At 38.7% G+C, this 22861-nt stretch overlaps 1 protein-coding gene across 2 annotated transcripts in view; it reads left to right on the top strand.

Annotated features, from left to right (window-relative positions):
* The window catches only part of LOC149206249 (protein decapping 5-like), an 84621-nt gene that overhangs the window by 43085 nt on the left and 18675 nt on the right, over window positions 1-22861 (top strand). Inside the window, exon 5 of one of the 2 annotated variants that reach the window (XM_089395371.1) lies at window positions 18353-18418. The exons of the other annotated variant lie outside the window; for it this stretch is intronic. Coding sequence (XP_089251497.1) covers window positions 18353-18418 — 66 coding nt within the window. The remainder of the gene's footprint in view (window positions 1-18352; window positions 18419-22861) is intronic. 2 annotated transcript variants of the gene reach the window in all.

Consider the following 22861-nt stretch of genomic DNA (forward strand, 5'->3'; position numbering starts at 1 on the left):
TGACTGTGCAAGTGATATGTAAATAAAATTTGTACTTGCCATGTCTTGAGTAACATAATGAGGTTATTTAATGGATTCCATGTCAAGTGGAGGAACCATTGGGCAAGTGTGCAAGCATGACCTATTGTTGTATAATACCATTATTAATGTGCTTATGCTTTTGACCTTTGTTGTGTGCATGAATGAAAACAATAAACACTGGAAATTGACATTGTATGCATAACATGGAAGGTCTGTATGTGTGACATGCTTCTCAAATGAATGTGCATATGCTCGAGAGCATGGATGAACACATGCTTAAATTGGATACAAATGTAAAAGCCTTTATGAAGTTTTCATTGAAATCTATAAATAGCGAAATTGATAAATTATGACTAACATGTGAGGCTGAGACCATTTCGGGAACTGTTGAATATGCAATAGCAGGTATTCTACCAAGCAACTGAACCCCTTAAAAATGCTTCAGCTGAAAGCGCTAGCGGTAATAACCAATTAAATAAGGCAAACAATAAGCCAAGGTAAAAAGGGTAAAGGAAAGGTATTGGGTAATAATTCCTTCAGTTGAATTTGAAAACTATTGTTTCAAATTAAGGTATGTTTTGCACAGATACCAAGAAATGGTATGGTTAAGGCAAGAAGCCTTCAACCTGAAAACATTGCAACAACTTTTTTAAAGCAAGCTGAATGAAATGAATAACTAAAATGTTAATGAATTTAAAGATATGCATTTCTCATTTTTGACTGATTGGTTTGTTGGAATAAATGTTTAATTGCATCAAGAAATGCTTTGAATAAATGTGATGCACATGTACAGTGCAATGGCATTGTCATTTCAATTTAATTTTGGAGTGATAAAATCATGAGTGGGCCTAATAGTTAAGAGCATGCGTTTCCTCCAATTTTCCACCAAGGTTCTGGGCAAGGGGGCGAGGATACGCGGGAGCGGCCTATGCAAAAGCTCCCCACCAATTTTTAGGAAACGAGGGGGGACGCTAGGGTCTTAAAAACTTATAAATATAAAATATAATTTATAAATTGAGTCCACTATGACAATTGGGTTTGAAAAGCTGCAAAGCATGATCATTGATATGAATATCATTATCATATAAATTTAAAATTCTAATTTATAATCATACATCATACATTATGATTAAACCATATTGATGTTCCACTTCCTACTATGAACATTGAATATTGAACAGTGAATATTGACATAAAATTATAAAAGTCAAGTCTGATACATCAAGAGTCAAAATTTTATAGAATTATAAAAGTCAATTTTGATACATCAAGAGTCAAAATTTTAGAGAGTCAGAATAACATAAGAACATCAACATATCAAAAGATAAACGAGCATAATTTTGCTCAAGCCTCAAGGTAATGCCCCGTTAGTCTCTGCATCCAGTTGCTGCATGAATAAATCAGGATCCACCATATCACCATCTGAATCTGAATCTGAATCACTAGCATTCTCAAACATGCTAAGTGGCACACCAACCAACCACATCTGTCTCTCATCAAGTCTCTCCTCCATATCTACCTGTGCATCATCCTCTGGATCAACATCTCATCGTGTTGCTAGTCCCTTCAAATACTTAGGTGTCTTCCTATGCTCAAGACGTAGGGCAATGTGCACAACAACTAACTTCTCCGTTCTTTTAGAGGTAAGTTTGTTCCCCTTGATAGAGTGGATGAAGCTATATGTGGACCAATTCCTCTTTGCTGCAGAGGAACTAGCAATCTGAGACAACAAACACATAGCTAGATCTTTGAGCTTTGGAGCACCATCCCCATGCATTCTCCACCAACCAATCGGGTCATCTTGGGCTTGATCTATGCCATCTGCCTGAGCACCACGTGTGTTGAAGGGGCCACTGAGAGATGCAAACTGAACAAATTGTTTTCGAGATCTTGCCCTCTCCTCGTCATTGTACATCTTTGCAATTGCATCTAGGAAGCCATTCTTTACCTCAGGATCATCAATAGGAGGCACCCTCCCAGGTCTCTCAACATACCATTTTGGGTTTAATGCATATGCTGCCATGTGCAAGGGTGTGTTAATGCGATCCTACCTACGTTGAATGATGGGTCGAATCTGGAATGTATAGAACTACAATGAGGGATCCCTCTGTTGAATGGCTACCTTTACACAACCCAACATGCTATCAAAGGTCTCATAGATTTCTCCAAGACTAGGAGCATCTGAATCAGTGTAAAAAATGACCTCCACAATAGGCCCCAAGAATGACACCAAATAAGAACAATCTGCCCACCAATCATTGTCCAACACCTGAAGCCTGACCTTCTTCCCCGTGTCTGTGTTTGATTCTGACCACTTTGTCACTCAACATATCATTTTGGGTTTAGTGCATATGTTGCCATGTGCAAAGGTGTGTTCATGCGATCCCACCTACGCTGAATGATGAGTCGAATTTGGGATGTATAGAACTCTAATGAGGGCTTCCTCTGCTAAATGGCTACCTTCACACGTCCTAACATGCTATCAAAGGTCTCATAGATTTCTCTAAGACTAGGAGCATCTGAATCAGTGTAACGAATGACCTCCACAATAGGCCCCAAGAATGACACCAAATAAGAACAATCTGCCCACCAATCATTGTCCAACACCTGAAGCCTGACCTTCTTCTCCGTGTTTGTCTTTGATTCTGACCACCTTCCCCACTCTGAACTCACAACCAAAGATTGTAGAGGTGCTTGTACCTCTAGCATCCTCTCCAATAAGAGAAAATAGTTGGCATATCTAGTATCAGTGGGCTTGAGTTATTCTTTCCCCATGTGAGCTCTGTACATAGCCAAGGAGGTGTGGTGGTTGCAGATAAACATCTGCACATCTCTTGCCGCTGTCACAAAGTCTGATATCCACTAAATCTTGCCAATGTCCTTCAATGCATTATTGAGTGCATGCACACAAGGAGTCCAAAAAATATGTTGATACCTGTTTTGAATCAATAACCCAGTTGATCTACAAACCGCTGCTGCATCTGTCACAACTTGCACCACATTATCAGGCCCAACATCCTCTATAGCTTCTCGAAGAAGCTCAAATTGGAAAGATGCATCCTTGCGCTTTCTAGAATAGTCAACAACATTAAAAAAGAATGGACCTTCTAAAGACGTCACTATGATGTTGATTAGTGGGTGTTTTCGGATGTCAGTCCATCCATACATAACAATAGAGCAACCAAACCTCAACCATGTTTGTCTCATTCTCTTTTTTTGCACATTAATTTTGGACACTTGTCTATCTAAAATTGTTGTTCGTAGTTTATGTTCTCCGGGTGGTACATATGAAGGCCCTATTCTTGCAATTGCTTGGACCATTTCCTTGTAATAAGGAGAACGAACAACATGAAAGGGAATTCCATTGGCAAAAAGAAATTTGCCAATCGCATCATCTGTGTCATCTTGATCTAGAATGTTGTACATCCCAGATATTGTACCACCCATTGCACAAGAACGAGATGCACCAATAGAAACCTTTGTCTTTTCTGATGAAACACTGGATGGAGGAATATTTGTGGATGGATCAACATGTCTACTAGAAAACAATCCTTTTGTAGTGGCTGCCTTTTCTAGCCTCCAAAGTTGCTCTCTTTGAGCTGAATTTAGGTTCTTTGAGGGACACATATTGACTCCTTTACTTGTAATAGCCAAAATGTGTTGCTTCACCCTGGTATCGCTGCCAACAAAGTGATGCCCACAAATATTGCAGACCCAATCACGTGAGCCACCACCAACTCTTGGATTTTTTTCAGTAGTCTGGTTGCATAAATTAGAAGTGGTTTTAGAGGATTAAATGTCCCCTTTGCAAATTTTTCCAGCTCTCTTGGCGGGCCTCCAGAATCTACACCATGCCTACTCTGGTTTCTTGCCCCCTTGTGACTGCTTTCAACTTCTTCTTGTGCATCTTGTGGCTCACTACCACTGTAGCTGTTGTCACTGTTCTTAGAAGAACTCTGACTCTGACTCATAGTTGTAACTTTGTAAGTTGAATGACAAATCAAAATGTAGGTTGCAGCTTGTAATGAAAATAAAAAAATTTAAAAACATTACACAGGCTGACTAATACTAATAGGGTACAACACACACATTGAACACTGTTTTTTTTTTGTTGTTATGTTGGTAGTTTCTTAAATTTAGAAGAAAAAAATAAAAATTAATACACAGTCAAAACTAAAAAATAAAAAAAAAAGTTAAAATTTACAAAAAAAATGAAAAACACAGTTAAAGTTTCAAATTTTTTTGTTTTTTGTTTTTTTTTGTGTTCCTTTAAACATAGTAAAGTTTGAAAAAAAAAATGAAAAAAAAAATGCAGCCTAAGATTAATACACAATCAAAACTAATTTCTAAAAAATAAAAAAAAAATAAAATTTACAAAAAAAATGAAAAAAACAGTCAAGTTTCAATTTTTTTTTTTTAAAACACAGTCAAGTTTAAAAGAAAATGAAAAAGAAAAGCAGCCTACATGACTGAGAATTACAAAAAAAATGGGAAAATTTTAAAAACAACAGTGGACTGTGGGTACTTGCTGTTACAGCTTGACTCAGGATTGTCGATGGGGGATGGAGAGGCAACATTAGCACGGTGCGGTGGTCACTGGTCAGGTAGCAGTAGTAGTGAACATGGTGCGATGGTCGACCAGCAATCAGCACGATGCTTGAAGCTTCAGGTGACGACGTCCAGACTCCACGGTGCTTCAACGTTCAGGGGACGATGTCCACAGTGTTTGAAGTTTCAGCCTTCAGGTGCAGCGTGGCTTCAGCCTTCTAGCAATGATGGTGATGGGATGACGACGGGCAAGTGATGGTGTCAGAGGAGTGCTGCGACAATGGTATCGGGCTCGACAGCATGATGGCGTCCGAGTGTTGCGAATGAAGTGAGGGAGGGCGGGCAGCAAATGCCAAACACACTTAAAAGTTAAACGAAATCCTTGCTCGATAAACAAAAATTAAATTTATGATAAAAAAAATTTCATTTACAAAAATCGGACTTGGTCAAAAGGAAACGACCCCCCACGACCCCTTTTTTGGAAACGACCCCTTGGCACGTCCCCCTATACCTTTTTTTTGGGAGCGTGGGGAAATGACCTCCTCTCGTCCCCAAGTCCCTGGAGCGTGGGGGAGCTAGGAAACTCGACCCATGGGGGGGGGGAGTCCTCGTGGAACACTGGTTTCCTCCTAAGTGGTCATAGGTTCAAAGCTAGAGGGGGGTAGAGTATGTATGCCTTTGTAGATTTTAACAATCAAATCACTGCGTGGAGGTGGGTCCCTTGTCTAATAACAAGGGGGTCTCATACACCATTTTGGTGTTTGGCTTGGCCGTGACTTTAAAATTGGATTATTATTATTATTACGAGTATAATATTTCTGAGGTCACTTCAGGTAGTTGTGAATTTTTGCAATAAGGAGATTGCATTGATATAAGCACCAACAAGTGTTGGTTGATTGAAAGATCAAATTGCAGGTAAAGTGTTGGAATAGGGTGTGAGATCAAATCCACCATGACAAATTAACAACACCTGCAAAGGAGCCCAACAACATGACTAAATTTTTTATGCTTATGAGATCTAACTTCTAAATGAAGCAAAGTTGGGCAATTAAATTTTTTGGGCTGAAATTTTTGAGTACTTCTCATGGAAAATAAATGTTGTGACACAAGTTAAATAATGGAGCATGGAGCTCTGGAAAGAACACTGCCTTGATCGCATTACGGCTTTGTGGCACTTTGTTTATCTCATTGGAGCAAGTCATAACTAATACCTTGACAATAAGACTCCATGAGTAGTGCAGTGGATCACACCAGACTGGTACTTGGCCATAAGACTCTAAGGATTACCCCATGTACGAAAGCCTTGGTCAGGTAGACTTCCCTAGATGGGGGTTTCCTAGGCCCATAAAGGTGAGTAGATGGTGGGAGCTTGTTGATAGGTGACTACCTTAATGGTAGATGATATGCCCATGCTCAAAAGTACGACATAATGGCATCTCATATATGATCAAAGTAGCACAAAGTCTATATGGTGGTTTGTTTCAAGGAATGCTAATGATTGGTGGGAGAGACACTCTCTGGGAAGTCATGGACTCTAGATGTGTTATGGTGGTAGTTGACATCTACTATGATAGAGGTCCCTAGTAGTTAGACTAGAGGGAGATTATGATTTGGTTCCCTATCAGAAGGAAAGTCTATGGGAGAATACTTTCTAGCTAGGGGTACATCGCAGTGGGAGTGTTCATGCATTGGGGATGATGACATATTCCCTATTTCACAGTGGGATCCAGGTGGATTATCCTCTCATATTGAAAGGCTTGACCAAGTAGGGCAACATAACTAGAAGGAAAGAGGCACAAGAATTGATAGGATCCTATTGTTGCAACAGGGGTTTAGCAGAGTCTTCCGTAGATTCACTTGGGATTTGTGAATTGGTCCTGGCATACAAAATTTGGATTCCATTTCACTAATGCAATATGAATTCTTCAGATTCACTTGGGATCTTGGTATTGAGGTTAGAATTGCTTGGGGTCAATCAATTTCGGGAAGGGAGGACTATAATGTCTCTTTTTTCTGAGCATTGGGAATAGAGACTAACTCAGTTGCCTAGCCTTTCCCATAGGCTATATATAAAAAAGTAATGATGTAATATCTAGGAATTAATTAATTAAAAAGCGACTAAGGAAAAACAATATTATAAGTCACTTTAATAAAAGAAGAAAAAGATCCATGGTATTTAGATGACCCATGGTATATACATGTGCTATTCCAATAGTCCATGACTATTAAAGGGAATGAGAGCTTGCTCCTTAGGCATGCATTTGGATTATTGATTTTTTGTTGTTGAGTTAAGCTCTTGGAGATTCTCTGCGTGAGAGCCCACATTATGTAAAGGATTAGTTTCGGTGGTAAGTAATCCAACCTAGTTGATCCAATCAAGGGGGTTTCGTTATTGAGATCATATACCTTAGCCACTCAAAGAGGAGGGATCAAATTAGATCCACTCATTGGGGTTTAACGTGGAGATCACAAGAGAAGATTAGTCGGATCTCTCAGAGGTGCATAACGTTTGGAGAAGCAGAATTTAGGAGGCCAAGTATTGTGTTGTTGCATTCATCTTTGGAGGCCATAGCATCAACTTATTATCCGGCCAAGCATGCCATGTAGCAGGGGACATTTACAGATTTGTTCTAGGTTCTGACGTTGAAGTATTGGCATGTAATTTTATGTTTCATATTAATACAATAATGCTGATTTTTTGCTACTTTTTCTCCTGTAAGTCAAGTTGCAGTATTGGGCTTTTACATTGCAAAATTTATTTGTTGTATCGATATTTTAATGGTGCAAATTGTGCAATTTGATAGGTTTTGGGAAAATAAATTTATGGTGTATTTTTTTGAAGTAAAGTTCTTGAAGTTTTAGTGAAAGTATTTTTCGAGATATTACATATTCATAGATTTGTTGGCCATGACTAGGGTTTTCTGATTTTTGGCTTCGCCGATCTAGATTTCCTGCAATTCTCCACAGCATACCCAAAGAAACCTACTTTGACACCAATATGATCCATAAATGACCTTGGATATTCCATTGAATAGTTTGTCACAACATATTTGATAAATTATGCTTAAATATTTGAAATCTACGCTATGAGGGTTTATTTTTCTTTAGATTTTGGAGCTGTAAATTTTTGTTTTCTATATGCATGCAAATTATAATTATGCAAAAAATAATGAACAAAAAAATAAAAATTCATAAACCTGAGAAAACCTTTCGGGAGAAAATCGAGCTAGAAGGTGAGATTGCTTTGCTTTCTTTCTTTGAATAGAAAATGGCTACGAGTATAAAGAAGTAAGGCCCATGGCCTGCTAGCTACTGCAATGCACAAATCCTCTCTGTGTACTCTCTCTCTATCCCTCTCAGCTACTGTGCTTGCTATGGAACAAATGCACTTGAAAAGAATGGAACCCCGTTTCCTCCTGGTGGCCCGGTTATAAACAACTTGATAGTCTACTGGTGGTTAGGTTTGACTCCATCAACTCTTAACAAGAGTTACAAGATGGACTCTTCTAGAGTCCACTTCATCCTAATCACGTGGCTAGCCCCTTTTCCATGAGTTTGGGGGTTGGCGTGACATCATCTTGAATTATAGTGGTGAAAATAGGAATACAACTTTTGAGTGGCCTAACTTTTGCATACAAACTTTGATTGAGACGATTCTTATGTCATTGGAAATGTATTTGTGTGTAGAATAGGGAAAAAGGGTGTAACACTAAAGAGGCAAAGTTTTACCCCCAAAAAACATTGTTTGATGCCTCAAAATGCTCTTGAAAGTTTTCATATGCAAATTTTCCAAACTGGGCCACGTCGATAAAAATGGTCTTGTGAGCTGATTCCTCCACTTTTTCCACTTTGAAAGCATTGAGATGGATGACAAACTAAGAAACCGGATTCGTTCCCTTGGCCCCACGTGTCCTGAATCGGCCGAATCAGACATGATTCGGTGGGACATGTGTCCTCCGGATCGTGTCCGATCGTATCTCGATGGGACACAATGTTGTCCTGACTCCATGATACATGTCACAAATCTTTTGCCCTCTGCGTAGCTATAAAAGTGTGATTTGGCCCATTCTAACTTCACCAAAGTCATTCTCTTTTGTTGTGGGTGTGAGAGCTAAGAGCAAAGGGTGCGGGAGAATTTTGGAGGCGATTCAAGCAACAGGTAAGTGCATTTGCTCTCTATTTTTTTGCATTTTTATCACGACAGTTTGCATGTGCATTTGTTTTACAAATTTTTGCATTTTTTCTTTATGTTTTTACAACACTCATGGCTCAATCAAGGGCAGATGGGAAGGGGCAAAGGAAGGTGAAGAATGTCCCCATTAGAGATGTCCCTCCTCTTCCAATTTCATCAGGGTCTACAAGTGGGGCTGCAACAACAACTTCAAATGTTGAGTGAAGACAATAGCCTCAAGATAACAAATATCCCTTGTGGAAATATGTCACAAGAGAGTAAGTGCCAGGCAACAAGATGAAGGCAGGAGGGAATGTTGCTTGGAAATGCAACTATTACAAAACTCATTTCATAAGCACATATTTCCGTGTGAAAGCTCATATGTTGGCTTTACTAAGTTGTGGAATTGCAACATGTACATAGGTGTCTTTAGCTAAGAGGAAGGAAATGGAAAAAGAGGCCAATGTTGGTATGGCAAAGGTGGCTGCAAGATCTAAAAAAAAAAGAAGGAAGACCCCCTTCCATTCTTGAGGAAAAGCAACAACAAATTTCCATTTGAGAGTTCTGGTGGGGGACAAGTAGCAAAAAGAAAGGTAATGGCCCTTGGTCCAATGGACAAGATTTTTCAGAAATAGAAACGGTAAGAGCTTGATTTCACCATTGCGTTTTTTTTTCTTCTTCTTTTTAAGTAATTCTATCAAAACTTCATATCCTTTAATGTTGCATGCTCACCTTTATTTATTGAGATGTACCTAGCTCTAACTCAAGGGGCTCCATCAAGGTATATGCCTCTTGGGTCAGAGAAGTTTGCGTTTTTTTTTCTTCTTCTTTTTAATTAATTCTATCAGAACTTCATATCCTTTAATGTTGCATGCTCACCTTTATTTATTGAGATGTACCTAGCTCTAACTCAAGGGGCTCCATCAAGGTATATGCCTCTTGGGTCAGAGAAGTTAGAATTACATTGTTGACGAAAGCAAAGAAATAGGTGGACAAAATGTTTGAGCCTATTAAATAAGCATGGCCAACATTTGGGGTTAGCATTGTTTTGGATGAATGGACATATCCAACACGACACCCACTCATCAACTTCATGGTGTCTTCCTTGAATGGGCGAGTTTTCTTGAAATTAGTGGATGCACTTGGACAATACAAGGATGCACAATAAATGGGTGAGTTGTTTATTAAAGTTATTGAAGATGTAGGGGTTGATTCTTGTGTGCAAATCATTACAAATAATGCACCTGTTTGCAATGCTGCTGGCATGATTGTGGAAGCTAAATATCCACAAGTATTTTGGACACCTTGCATTGTCCATTATTTGAATTTAGTACTTAAATCTATTGCTTTTGATGTGCTTTGGATTGGGAGCATTATTGAGGATGCATGACATATCTGCAATTTTGTACAGAATCATACAAATGCCCTCACTATCTACGAGGAGTACACCAATCTATCATTGTTGAAGATTGCGGATACACGGTTTGCCTCTTCATTCATCGTGTTGAAGAGGTTGAGGGAGGTCATGACCGCTCTTGGGGCCATGGTTATTTTAAAGTTTTGGTCTTTTTGGAGAAACACTGATCAAGTAGCCTCAAAAAGAGTGAAGGATACAAAGTTAGATGATGCTTGGTCAGAGAGAAAAGATCTACTTATTCAGATCATAGACCCTATCATTTCTTTGCTTCGATTTGTAGATACAGACCAACCCATCCTAAGAGAGGTTTATGAGGGATGGGATTCCATGATTGAGCCTGTGAAAAGCATTATTTTATAGAGTGAGTGCCCTGAGTATGAGACATCATTAGAGGCCTTCTTCACCATCATACATGATATTCTTGTCAGCAGATGGGATAAGAATTGCACACCTTTACATTGTTTGGCTCACTCATTGAACCCAAAATACTACAGCCATGTGTGGCTGAATGGTGGACCTTCCTGCAGATTCCCTCCTCACGTGGATGGGGAAATTTCACAGGGTAGGAAAGTTGCATCGAGGCGGATTTTTCAGGATAGAGCATCCCTTGATGAGGTGGAGGATGCCTTTGCAAAGTTTTCACTAACATTGGTCGATTTGCAGGATATGATGTGATTATAGACAGGGGGGCTAAGAAGCTCTATTCTTTGGGGGCAACTCATGGGGCAACAAGCCCTCCTCTACAATAGTTAGCCATGAGGCTCCTTTCTTAGGTGACTTCATCCTCTTGTTGCGAGAGGAATTGGAGCACATATGGGAATTTGTAGTGTCAAAAAGAGCAGACTTGAGCAGTCCAGGGCAGAGACAGTGGTTTATGTTCACATCAACCTTCGCCTTATTTACAGGAAAAGGGATGAGTGGTTGAAGGGAAAGACAAAGATGTGGGATGTCTTTCCTGATGATATGGGTTTGGACAACAATGTTGAGTTGGCATTGGCCAACATGGATCTTAATGAGCCAGTGTTAGAGCCTGTCACTTTTGATGATGGTGATATTGTAGAGGGGTCATCCTCCACACCAACATATGCAGAGATGACATTGGATATAGAGGAGGAGGATGCAGCAGAGGAGAGCAATGGTGACCATGATGATGAGTACAATGATGCTGATTTTGATTATGAGGATTGATGACTCATGAGCTACCTATTGCCTTCAGGCTTGTAGTTGTTTTGTATTTGCTATTTCTATTTGCCATTGGCATTGCTACTACCTATGTAACACTGTACACATTTTGATTTTGATGACTTAATGAGAAAACTACAGTATCTTGTCTTTCTCCTATTGGATCATTGATGAATATGTATTATGATTTATCATTTATGTCACAATTGTATTTGTATGCATAATGTTACTTTGTAAAACTTACATCTAGATGAAGATCTATGTTTGAATCAACGAATTTGTATCATGAATGAGAATTTGTGTAAGAAATATCTAATTTTTAATCTCTCTCTCTCTCTCTCTATATATATATATATATTAATAAAATAATATATAACGTGTCCTAATGCGTCCTGTTCCGGGGGGTCAACGTGTCTGTGTCCGACACTCAAATCCCTGTGTCCTTCGTGTCCCATGTCTTCGTGTCAGGTGACTTAGATGACAAACAATATAATGATCCATTTCGGGCCACCCAATACCTTAATGGATGATATGATTGATGTTCTTTCTAAGTGGTTGAGAGCCATGACTTTAGACTAGTGATTTTTATTTTATGATATTCTAAAAACTTTAAACTCTTACGAGGTGCGAGATGAGCTTGATGCCTATGAGGAGGAGATAGAAGGCATTTTGTCATTTCTAAATGAAAGGTGCTTGTGGAATATTTCAGGTTTGATTGACTTTGGCAAAAGGCATTGAGATCGACAAATTTGAACATTGATTGTGAACTTGATATTATGTGGTTTTAAGAATTTAAAAATTGTGTGTTTTTTATGAGTGACAATGTTTGCGATCATTGTAGTCATAGTGAAGGTAGAGGAAGTATTGCTACTTTGATCTCTTAGTAGTTAGCTTTTGTAGTTGTTGGGTGGGGGCAAAAAACTCAGAGGTTGGTTTGGACTTTTGCTTAATTTAGATGGCTACTTTCATCTCTCCTTAATTAGCTTTGTAGTTGTGGTGTGGGGGACAAATCTTAGTTAGAGGCTTGTTTGTACATTTGCTTAATTTAGATGGTTGGCTATTTGGTTTGGCCAACATTTATGCTTCCAATGGTTTAGAGGAAAGAGAATCCTTTTGGATATGCATTGTTGATGAATTACAGGAAGGCCTACACTATTTGTGGTTACTTTAATATGGTTGAGAATTACAAAGGTAATGAAGGCATATTACTAGTGCAAGCTCTGCCCAAAGATGAGGAAACGTGGTTTTCTCTCAAAGCTAGAATAGGGCTTCGTGACCTTAATGAATTTTAGTAAATACATAGAACTAAATTGTAGAGGTCCATTGAAAATGAAAAAAATTATTGAGGAAGAGCTTGGATATGGTTCTCAACTTTGCCAAAGTTATCCTCATAACATCAAAAAGCATGTTTGTGTTAGCCAAACTTGCCATTTCGTCGTAGTTGATGAAGCTCATCATGCCAAAGTTTTGGATCTGATGAAGCTCATCATGCCAAAGGGTCTTGGATCTAAGTGTGCTTGCACTCTTTGAGGGCAAAAGATGAACCAACTGAAGCATTCTTCAAGGTATTGGTCATTAAGGAGGTTGGTGAAAGAGTTGCTACTCTCAAAACAACTACAAGTTGAGTGGCTATCCAAGAAGAGATTGAAAGTGGATTATTATCGCTACATACTTTTTTTTAATCTCATGAGTAAACTAAGGAATGTGATGTGACCATGCAAAGAGGTTTGGATGTACTGTTGACTTGGTTGTTGGAGGAAAATTGTAGGACTTGCAACTAGGCATTTTCTTTGGAAAAGTTGATAGCGGTGCTTTGAGTGATGGCTGATTTTGATGGCGAGGACCGTAGATTGGATGGGTTCTTGTATTATTTTCACAAATTAACATGGTATTATGTCTGGCTCAATTGCTTGCAATTTCACAATATGACTAGTGAGAAGCAATGTTTGGAAATCAACATCCAATAAGGTCTTATCAAATTTATTCCTATGGAAGAGATCTTGATCTCAACATAGGATGGAGACCTATTCGATCACGAAATGGTTTCTACAAGGTTTTGGCTATAAGGCCTTGGCACTACTTATCAAAAAACATTTAACCCAAAATAATTTGACTTGGGCAGAGTAGTTTCACTTAGAGTCCATGCCTCTACATCCCTATGTCCACAAAAGCTGGCAGAACCTTGGGTGGAAGGGTGAATGGAATCACTGAAATTTAACTATAATGTGCTTGTTTCTCAACAGGTGTACCCTTTTGTTGACGACGCTGGATCCGCCAACATTCAGGGGATCTCCTCGGTATGAAGTCACAACTAGATCTCACATCGTTTGGTGTAGGAGTCCCATCCAATATGATGGCCCAATTTCTATTATCTTAAAGATTTTCCTTAGCTCTTGCTTGTCAGCACATGAGAGTGGTTTGCTTTGTCTTTGAACAATGAGGTTCGCGTGCCTGTTGAGTGCTTAGTGTCACTTGTGTCAAGGTTCTTTCACTGTAGAGGGAGAGGGTGAGAGTGAGTCTCAAGTCGAAAGGGAATAGTCCCAACTCTGTTAGAGACACACAACACAACAAGACATGTGCAGCTTCCGGCAGAGTAGTCCACATGGATGCGACAATCACAAACACAAGGTGAGCAAATATCACGTACAACACCCAACGAAATAGTCCACACGAGTGTGACGGTCGTTATAACAAGTTTACGAAAATGAGTCTGTTGAGTGTCTGGTGGAATAGTCCACACGGGCGAGACAACATTAACAACTGATACAACACATTTCCAATAACATATGTACTAAAACAACCGAAATAGTTCAACTGTCTTAATACAGGTTAAAGCAACATGCATTACAAGCATCCAAAGAATAGTCTTACAAACAAATACAATATATGTGTGAAAACGTGCTGCCCTGTTAACAGGCTTCTGGATTAAGTGAAAGTTCCAAGACACATCGGTACACCATATATCACTAACCCCGATAGCGGGGCGTTGGAGCCGCTGCTCGCTCCTCAAAGAAAATACTACATGCTCTAAACGCTATGTGGGAGGAGCCAAGGTGAAAAGTCCTATGCATGTACAAATGAGGGGTATATATAAGCAAGGGTGAAACTGACCGTTGTGACTGCTTGACTTCCCTCATGACTGTTTGACTTACATGACTCTTCAACTTTACATGTGGGTACCTTGAATTCCACGATACATTACATTGATTACAACAATATGGTCCATAGTAGTGATGTGGCCAAGATGACTCATGACATGACTCGACACGACAATGCTGGTATGTTCACGCTGATGGTGGTGTCCATGTCGAGCTGTAGTGCTGTTGAGTGATGAGTGTGCTCTTGGTGTATCACAGCTTCACGTCCGCGTGGTAAGGTGTGTGGAGTCTTCGATGGTCTTGGTTTTTGCTTGATGTTGCACGTGCATGTATCCCCTTCGCTGGCACTTGGCATGCTTCATGTGTTCATCTGTTTGTGAACAAGTCTCTTAGCATGTGCTCCTTGTTCATCTTGTTCATTGTCCCGCCATGTCTCATCCATGTACCTATGTTTACAATCACTCATGACAAGACGACATCAAATCTAGAAATCTCCTAGTCCACTATGGTGCATCATCTTCCATTTTTAGGGGTAGGTGACCAGGAGAGAGGACAAGGCTCTGAAACTGCATAGAGCACATTTCAGGCTGTGATGCAGGCTTCGGGGCGCTGTCAAGGAAAATTGTGCAGAGGTCACTGGGAGGCTGAGATGAGGAGTCTGGAACATCAATGACCATCTGCCGGATCTGGCTTGTTTGGAGGGAAGAACTGCACAAATTTTCTAGGGAGGCAGTGCAAGCAACATGTAGGACACTGGTAGTGAAAACTGCGCAGATTCTCTGGGGAGGTTGGTAGCGGGAGCTTGCTAGCCAAAACTGTGCAAAATTGGGAGGTTGGCCTGCAGGACATTTCTATGCAGTTTTTGAGCTGAGTAGGGTTTCGGGCAGCTGGAGGATAACCCAAGAAAACTGCGCAGTTTTCACGAGGAGCAGCAGGTCTGCTGACAGAATTGCGCAAATTTCGGGGACATTGCAGTGATAGGCAGTGGGTGCTCGTCCTTCATGTTTGCGCAATTTCTTCAGTCAGCGGAGGTGGGCATGCTGGCAGCTTCTGTGCAGTTTGTTGGAGGAGTGAAGCCCGGGGTCACTGCACAGTAAAACTCTCTGGTTGACCAACGAGAAGCTTGATAGATTTGCATGTGGGCAACACAGATTGAGATGGCTTGCTGAGCAACTTTTGCACTGTTTTGGGTGACAGTAAGTCGAGTCGATTCCATGATTGCGGTGCAGATTGCTTGGGAGGCAACCTCAAGCTTTGCGCAATTCTGGGTAGCAGTACATGATCACTGAGGGCTGAGACTGCACAATGCATCTTGGCGGAGGTCCGACTATGGGAGGGTGGTCCGGTCAACAGAGTTTCAGCAAAATGACTAATTGTGTGAGTGAGTGAACTTGTGGATTAATGACCTTGCGAATACACACTCAACACGACTCAACGACAAGACACCTCGAACCAACAAGACACCATGTTCAGTGTCACTGACCAACGGGTGTGAGCGACAAGTGCAACATTGAGATAGATGGCTGAACGACCGCGACGACACTTGCGCGACATTGTATACAACTTCGTGTGTGAGTGCGACAGATGCTTACATAGCAAACACAACTCGTACACACGAAGATAGACCTTCAACATAGCCAAAACATGACCGAATGCATGACATTGCGACCAACATGCTAAAAGATGTCCAGGGAACGGTCCAACGAGGAGGGTGCCAAGACTCGACATGAGCTCATGGGATGAGTCCGAGTGTTCGCAAACATCAAAGAAAAAAACAAGGAAGGCTCTGAAATTGGATGCAGGCCAAAATTTTGAAGGGTGTTGCAGCCTCTAGAACACCTTTGTAAGACTTGCTCTTACATTTTGAGGGTGGCCTTGTCCTTTCCATAAGAAATTGCGAGTATTTGGCTTTGAACATATAATAGAATTGGCACTAAAATGTTGAAAGCTCCTATATATCTGCCTTCATAGAACATAGCTTGCATTAGCGTTGGTTTTGAGAATATGTGCATGAAAATTTGTGTGATTTGATTCGGATTGGATCATTACATTATTTGTCGTCCATATCGATTCTTTCAAAGTAAAAATAATAGGAGGAATTAGCTTGTGGCATCATTTTTATCGACAGGTCCCAGTTTAGAGAATTGGGGTTCGAAACCTTCTGGGGCCATTTTGAGGCATTGAATGATGTTTTGTTTTGAGATAAAAATTCTCTTGCTTAAGCATTGGATTTCGGGACACTATTCTACGCTTAGAGACCTTTCCAAAAATACGCCTCTCGCAAGTTGACCTATTGTGATTGATCACCATGGTTTGAGAGGATGCCATGTCAGCCACCGTTACTCATGGAAAAGGGGCTAGCCATGTGTGGACTCTGAAGAAGATTCTAGAATGGTCAATGTATAACTCTATTTGGGAGTTGAAGGAGTTAGAGAGCATAACAGAAGGGGTTAGTGTTCTATTGTAGCCTAACAGGCCACAAGTCTCAGGTAACTCCATAGTGAGTGCCTTCTTCTTTGTACAGCACAGAAGCATTACCTTCCCGCTAGGTTCTCTCCTATAAGGGTTTTTCCGAGCAATTCCTTGTGTTAACTGTAGATGGTGCGTGATTGTATTTGTTCCCTATTTTCCACATTTTATTTATTTCATGCATAAGCAGAAAATAATTAACAAATCTGGAATCTAAAGGAATTTAACCCTCACTGAATAGATTTCAGTTTATTTTATGCATGGCAGTTTATAGATCTCGATCAAAGTTTGTATTGTTGTAATTATTATGTCGAAGGTTCTGTAGGGACCATAGGTGCTCCTAACTTATAAAAGGGAGTGCTTGTATGACAGTTAATAAATTGCATGATAAAACTACTGATTTAGGGTGTTATATACAAAAGTTAACTAACTAGGATGGAAACATTATGGCGTGCATAAGCCTTGTTATCATTAAATACACATAATCTATAACATCTTGAATAACATTATCAATCTCCTTAATCAACCCAGTTTATGGTTTATTAAGGAAAATCTGTACAAAATATCAATAAATACATTGCTGGTTGGGATGAACGTCGAAGCCTAATATTACCGACAAATTTTATTATGAGTAGGTTTGTCTGAAGTCGGCAATTTTTGAGAACAGGAGAGACATGGTTGAAATTTTTCGATCTGGGCTGTGCGAACCATGAGCTAAACCAATAACAACAGTTTTATCATAGAAGAACTTATTGTGGATTTAATCGAAGGCAAGCCAAAATTGGGACTGTGCTTGTTGAATATTATGTATCAGTTCTTAATATTTTGCTTAATTCTTTCCTTTGTGGGTGGATGCTTTTAAGTAATGCTCTTTGAGCTGAGTAGGTTGACCAGGTACGCATCAAATTAGGTGCAACTTACCAAGAAGTCATAGGACTTGCAACTAGGTTGTAGGTTGTTGATTAGTCTTGCAAAGAGACTGCTTTCTGATTTGTCGTCTATAAAAGTTAGTAGTAAATATAATCAAATAATACATTTCAGCTGTTATGGAACAGAAATCTCGGCATAACTTTTGTAGATGTAGCTTCTCTATTCACACATTCATTATATTTCTAAGAAGAATGGAATGTAGTCAATAATTATTTTTGTTGTGACCTACATATTTATTATATTTTTTTAGTTGTAATATCTGTATATTTGCAAACCATCTTGTTCAAATTAATGTTTCCTTTATGGTTTTAATGGCTTAAAAATGTAAAGCATTCAGTCAAAATATTTGATTAAAATGAAAGAACTTGATCAGGATGACGATATGTCTAGATGTGTTTCGATGATTCTCAAGGTTCATCCATCCAATTGTGCCAAGCGTTAGGCTTCTAAAATTCACTCATATGATCTGTGGGTTCCGTACCAATTTCCTAAATGTGGCATTTATCATGTGTTCAGGTTAATGTCGCCTTTGGGCATTCTGGTAACAATCACAGGGGCCGTGGAAGAGGCAGGGGGCGCATGGTAATGACCTAGGTTCTTGATTCATTATGAGGAAGATTGACAGGACATCTATCCTTTATATACCTTGCCAACATTTTACTTATGGTTTTTATTCTTCATTTTTATTATAATTATGGAATTATAGGGTTTTTAATTTTTCACAATGGTATGCAAAATTCATAATACATATACTGCAAATTCTAAAAATTATTGAAAATTAGCTGTAAAAATATCCATGCATCCTAAGAACCATGATAGGGGTTAGCACACATTGTTTTTCATATGCAAGAGGCAAACATCTGAAGTATATATGTGCACACATTTTCTCTTTGTTAGAAAGCATCTCTCTCAAGAACTGAGCCATGGCCCAAGAGCAATCTAAGATGACTGACACTATAGTGTAATAACATTTCCTTGGATAATGCAATCATATGATTTTGAAACATGAAAAATTTAAATAGCACCTCTCGAAGAAAGTCCCATAACAGTCATATTCTTTGCCCAAGTCCAGTTTCTGTAACATGCAGTGCTTTTGAGATTTTAGAGAATGAGTTACCTCCTTAACAGTTACCAAACAATCCAAAATCTGACAACCAACCACAAAACTGCCTTATTATTCAGAGATGAGCTCCTGTATTAATGGTTTCAGCCTGGAACACATGATTTTAGTTATAATTTTATAACAGTATTAAAAAGACAGATAGGGTGAAACTATGAATGAAATTGCATTTCCTTTCTTTGAATGAGGGTAAGAAATGTAGAATTTTAGAGCTTTTAACTTAATAATTGAGATTTTTTCCACTGCTTTGTGTAAATCTGATTTGATGAAGCGAACAAAGTTCCTTTTATAAATTAATTACTCCAAAAGACTTGGAATTTCAAGATATCCATAAGGATACAAATATTATATATTATTATGTCTGAATAAGAATGGATGATTTACAAATGAGAACGAGAGGCTTGCTTATATATCAAGCAAGTGTCTCTTCATGAAGAGTCATGTCTCATTTAGACATGCCTCTTCAACCTAATTACTACTTAACTAATTATTATTTATGATTATTATCATTTACATTATATTTATATTATTTATATATTTTATTCGTTACATTGCCTTCTTCCTCAAAAAGCTTTGTCCTCAAAGCTTGTCGATGAAAAGGCTTGATCTCTTTTTCGGTTTTGAAAGTCTTTCTCTTCTTGGAACAGTCATCTTTGTCGATACAAGCTGATATGATCTTCTTAGTGACAAACAGAATTGTCGCACTGAGAAGGGATCAGACCATCCCAGATTAATTTTCTGTATAGTATTCTGATCACTGGAATTTTGTAACGACTTGTTAGCGTAAGACTGGATGGATGTTACGTCATTATTCTCTAAAACATTAATTTGTTGTCTTTGGTTTGAATGGTCCTGATACGTATCTTGGTTGATTTGTTTACTCTCATGATTCAGATGCTGATATAAAGTTTTTAGATTTTCTTTTGGTGAAGATGTTGTTGAATTGGTTATGGAACATTCACTTGGGATGTCCATTGTCTGAACTGCAACATCTAAGCGTGTCGTTTCTTCAACTGACTTGTCTTCTTGAGTTGTCATATTCACGGGATCGGTATTTGTTCCCTTATTTTCAACTTGAACGGTTGCGATTGGAGATTCTGATACTCCTACTTGAGTGACTTGTTCCAACTTATCTTTTAATGCTTTCATATCCTCCTTAAGTTTCTTAGCTTGATTGAACAGACTTTGATTATGGTTTCTCAGATGTAAAATTTCTTCGGTTTTTGATTCATCAACCTTATTTTCAGTGTTTTGAATTTTAAGTTTTTCATCTTTTAGATCTCTGATTTGTTCTAATAAGTTTTTATTAAAGTTCTTTAAACGCAAATTTTCCTCATAAGTGATGCTTGAGTTATTTCTTTGAGACTTTAGTCTTCTTTACTTGTGCCAGTAATTTTTCGATGTGGTCCTTGAGACGAGAAATTTCTTCGTCCTTTTCCATTATTTCTTTGTAATGTATATCCACAAGATTTTTATGTGCGCATTCTAACACTTCTTTGCTTTGTTGAATCTTGGCTATTTTGTCATTCTCTTGATCTTTTAGCTGCACTTTCTCGGTACACTGGATAACATCATTCTGTGGAAATGATGATCGATATAAAGAATCGAAGAAGGAATTCATTCTCTTTCTTTCCTATAGAGAATCGAAGAAGGAATTCATTCTCTTTCTCTCCTTAGCCATTCTCTTTCTCTCCTCAGCCCATCGCTCCATTTTTTTTATAACTTTTTTTTGTTTGTTCAGAATATATTATTTCCTTTCCTCTTTTTTTTTTTTTATATATCCTTCTTCTTTATTCTTTATTATTATTTTTTTTTCAATAGTAGCAAATGGCCAAAGACCTAAAAAGTGGAGAATCTCCAATGTGTGGCGAACCGCTTCAATTATAACAGCAACAAGGTTGATGATAGGTTGATAGCCAAAGGCCTGGTGATCAGCTAAATGTGGCTCTGATACCAAATGAAGCGAATAAACTTCCTTCTATAAATTAATTACTCCAAAAGACTTGGAATTTCAAGATATCCATAAGGATACAAATATCATATATTATTATGTCTGAATAAGAATGAATGATTTACAAATGAGAATGAGAGGCTTGCTTATATATCAAGCAAGTGTCTCTTCATGAAGAGTCATGTCTCATTTAGACATGCCTCTTCAACCTAATTACTACTTAACTAATTATTATTTATGATTATTATCATTTACATTATATTTATATTATTTATATATTTTATTCGTTACATTTAATGACCTTCTAAGCCACTTGAAAGAAATCAGGAGGGAAGCCACCAGGTTCAGGTGCTGTCTCTTTCTTCAGAGATACAATTCTTATGGAGCTATCAGTCCTTCATTACCATCTGAAGACAAGGAGTGGCCCTCTGGATCAGAGAGAAGCTTGCCAAAATAATTTACAGCTTCAACACAAATTTTTGTGCCCTTCTAATAAAATCCCTGACTAATCTATGATTTTTGTGATGTGATTTGTGGATCTCATACTTAAGCACACCTTATGAATTGTTTTTGTAGTTATATTAACATATTTGGGCCATTGTTTCCTTGATTTCTGATGCCAAAATGTAATCTATGATTTTTGTGATATGAATTGTGGATCTTGTACTTGAGCACACCTTGTGAAAAAATTTCGTATTTTTTTCACCATCTTTGAGCCATTGTATCCTTGATTCGTGATACCAAAATGTCTTCCTTTTCTAATCAGCGTCTTCCCTCTCTATGGGGTTAGATTCTTCACTCAACAATTCTTCAGTAAGGCTTTCAACCTCATTAGCTGGTTGAATGGCTTCCATCTACTGTTCCAGATCCTCTTTCTCCTTGAAAAATGTTACCAAACAATTCTTTATTCCACTCCCTCAGCTTTGCTTTTAGATATTGCAATTTTTTGGGAAAGATAAATAATTTGGAACCAGCCACCCTGTACTCTCTCCACCATTCATTGATGTGAGCCAGGAAATCTGGATGTGAATCCACATCATTTCAAGTCGAAGGGGAATGGTTTGGTGCTTTCCTTCTCTTGTAATCTTCAGGGTAATCAGCCAATGATCAGAGGAGGCACCCTTAACGCTGAAGGATTCTGAAAGGAAACCAAGGTCCCTCCTACCCATACTAACCAAAAATCTGTCCCAACATTCCATTACAAAACTACAAGCAATTCTGATATTATACTTATGTAGGCTTCTCTCTTCATATTTTGGCATTTTCTAGGAGTTGCGTTTGCACCCCCACATTGTGTGCATGCTGGCAATACTCTTCAGTCACATTGACTTTTATGATCATTTGTTGGACATTAATAAAATTATCTTTTATCTTATTATACCAAGTGAAGCTCCATTTCCCTTTCTCCATGTCAATTAGCTTGTATTCCTGAATAAAGTCTGAGAGGATGGAGCTCCAATGACCCTAACAACCTCCTTTTTTTCATGGGAATTTCTAATAAGGTTGATACCCCCCAATAATTCTTGAAATATCAGAGTTCTTCTCTTTCTTGAAAAAGTTGGTTCCAACAAGACGGCTTCAGAAAGGCTAAGAGAGGGCCATGAGCATTCCTGAGAAGGAGAGATCCCAAAGTTGTTCTTTCACCTTCAGTGTTGTCCAGAATATGTTAGGGAATGGTTTGGTGCTTTCCTTCTCTTGTAATCTTCAGGCTAATCAGCCAATGATCAGAGGAGGCACCCTTAACGCTGAAGGATTCTGAAAGGAAACCAAGGTCCCTCCTACCCATACTAGCCAAAAATCTGTCCCAACATTCCATTACAAAACTACAAGCAATTCTGATGTTATACTTATGTAGGCTTCTCTCTTTATATTTTGGCATTTTCTAGGAGTTGCGTTTGCACCCCCACATTGTGTGCATGCTGGCAATACTCTTCAGTCCCATTGACTTTTACGA

The sequence above is a fragment of the Pinus tabuliformis genome, chromosome 1_2, assembly GCF_031772625.1.
Source record: "Pinus tabuliformis cultivar Carrire ecotype Pingquan chromosome 1_2, CPIR1, whole genome shotgun sequence".
NCBI classification, from domain to species: Eukaryota; Viridiplantae; Streptophyta; class Pinopsida; order Pinales; family Pinaceae; genus Pinus; species Pinus tabuliformis.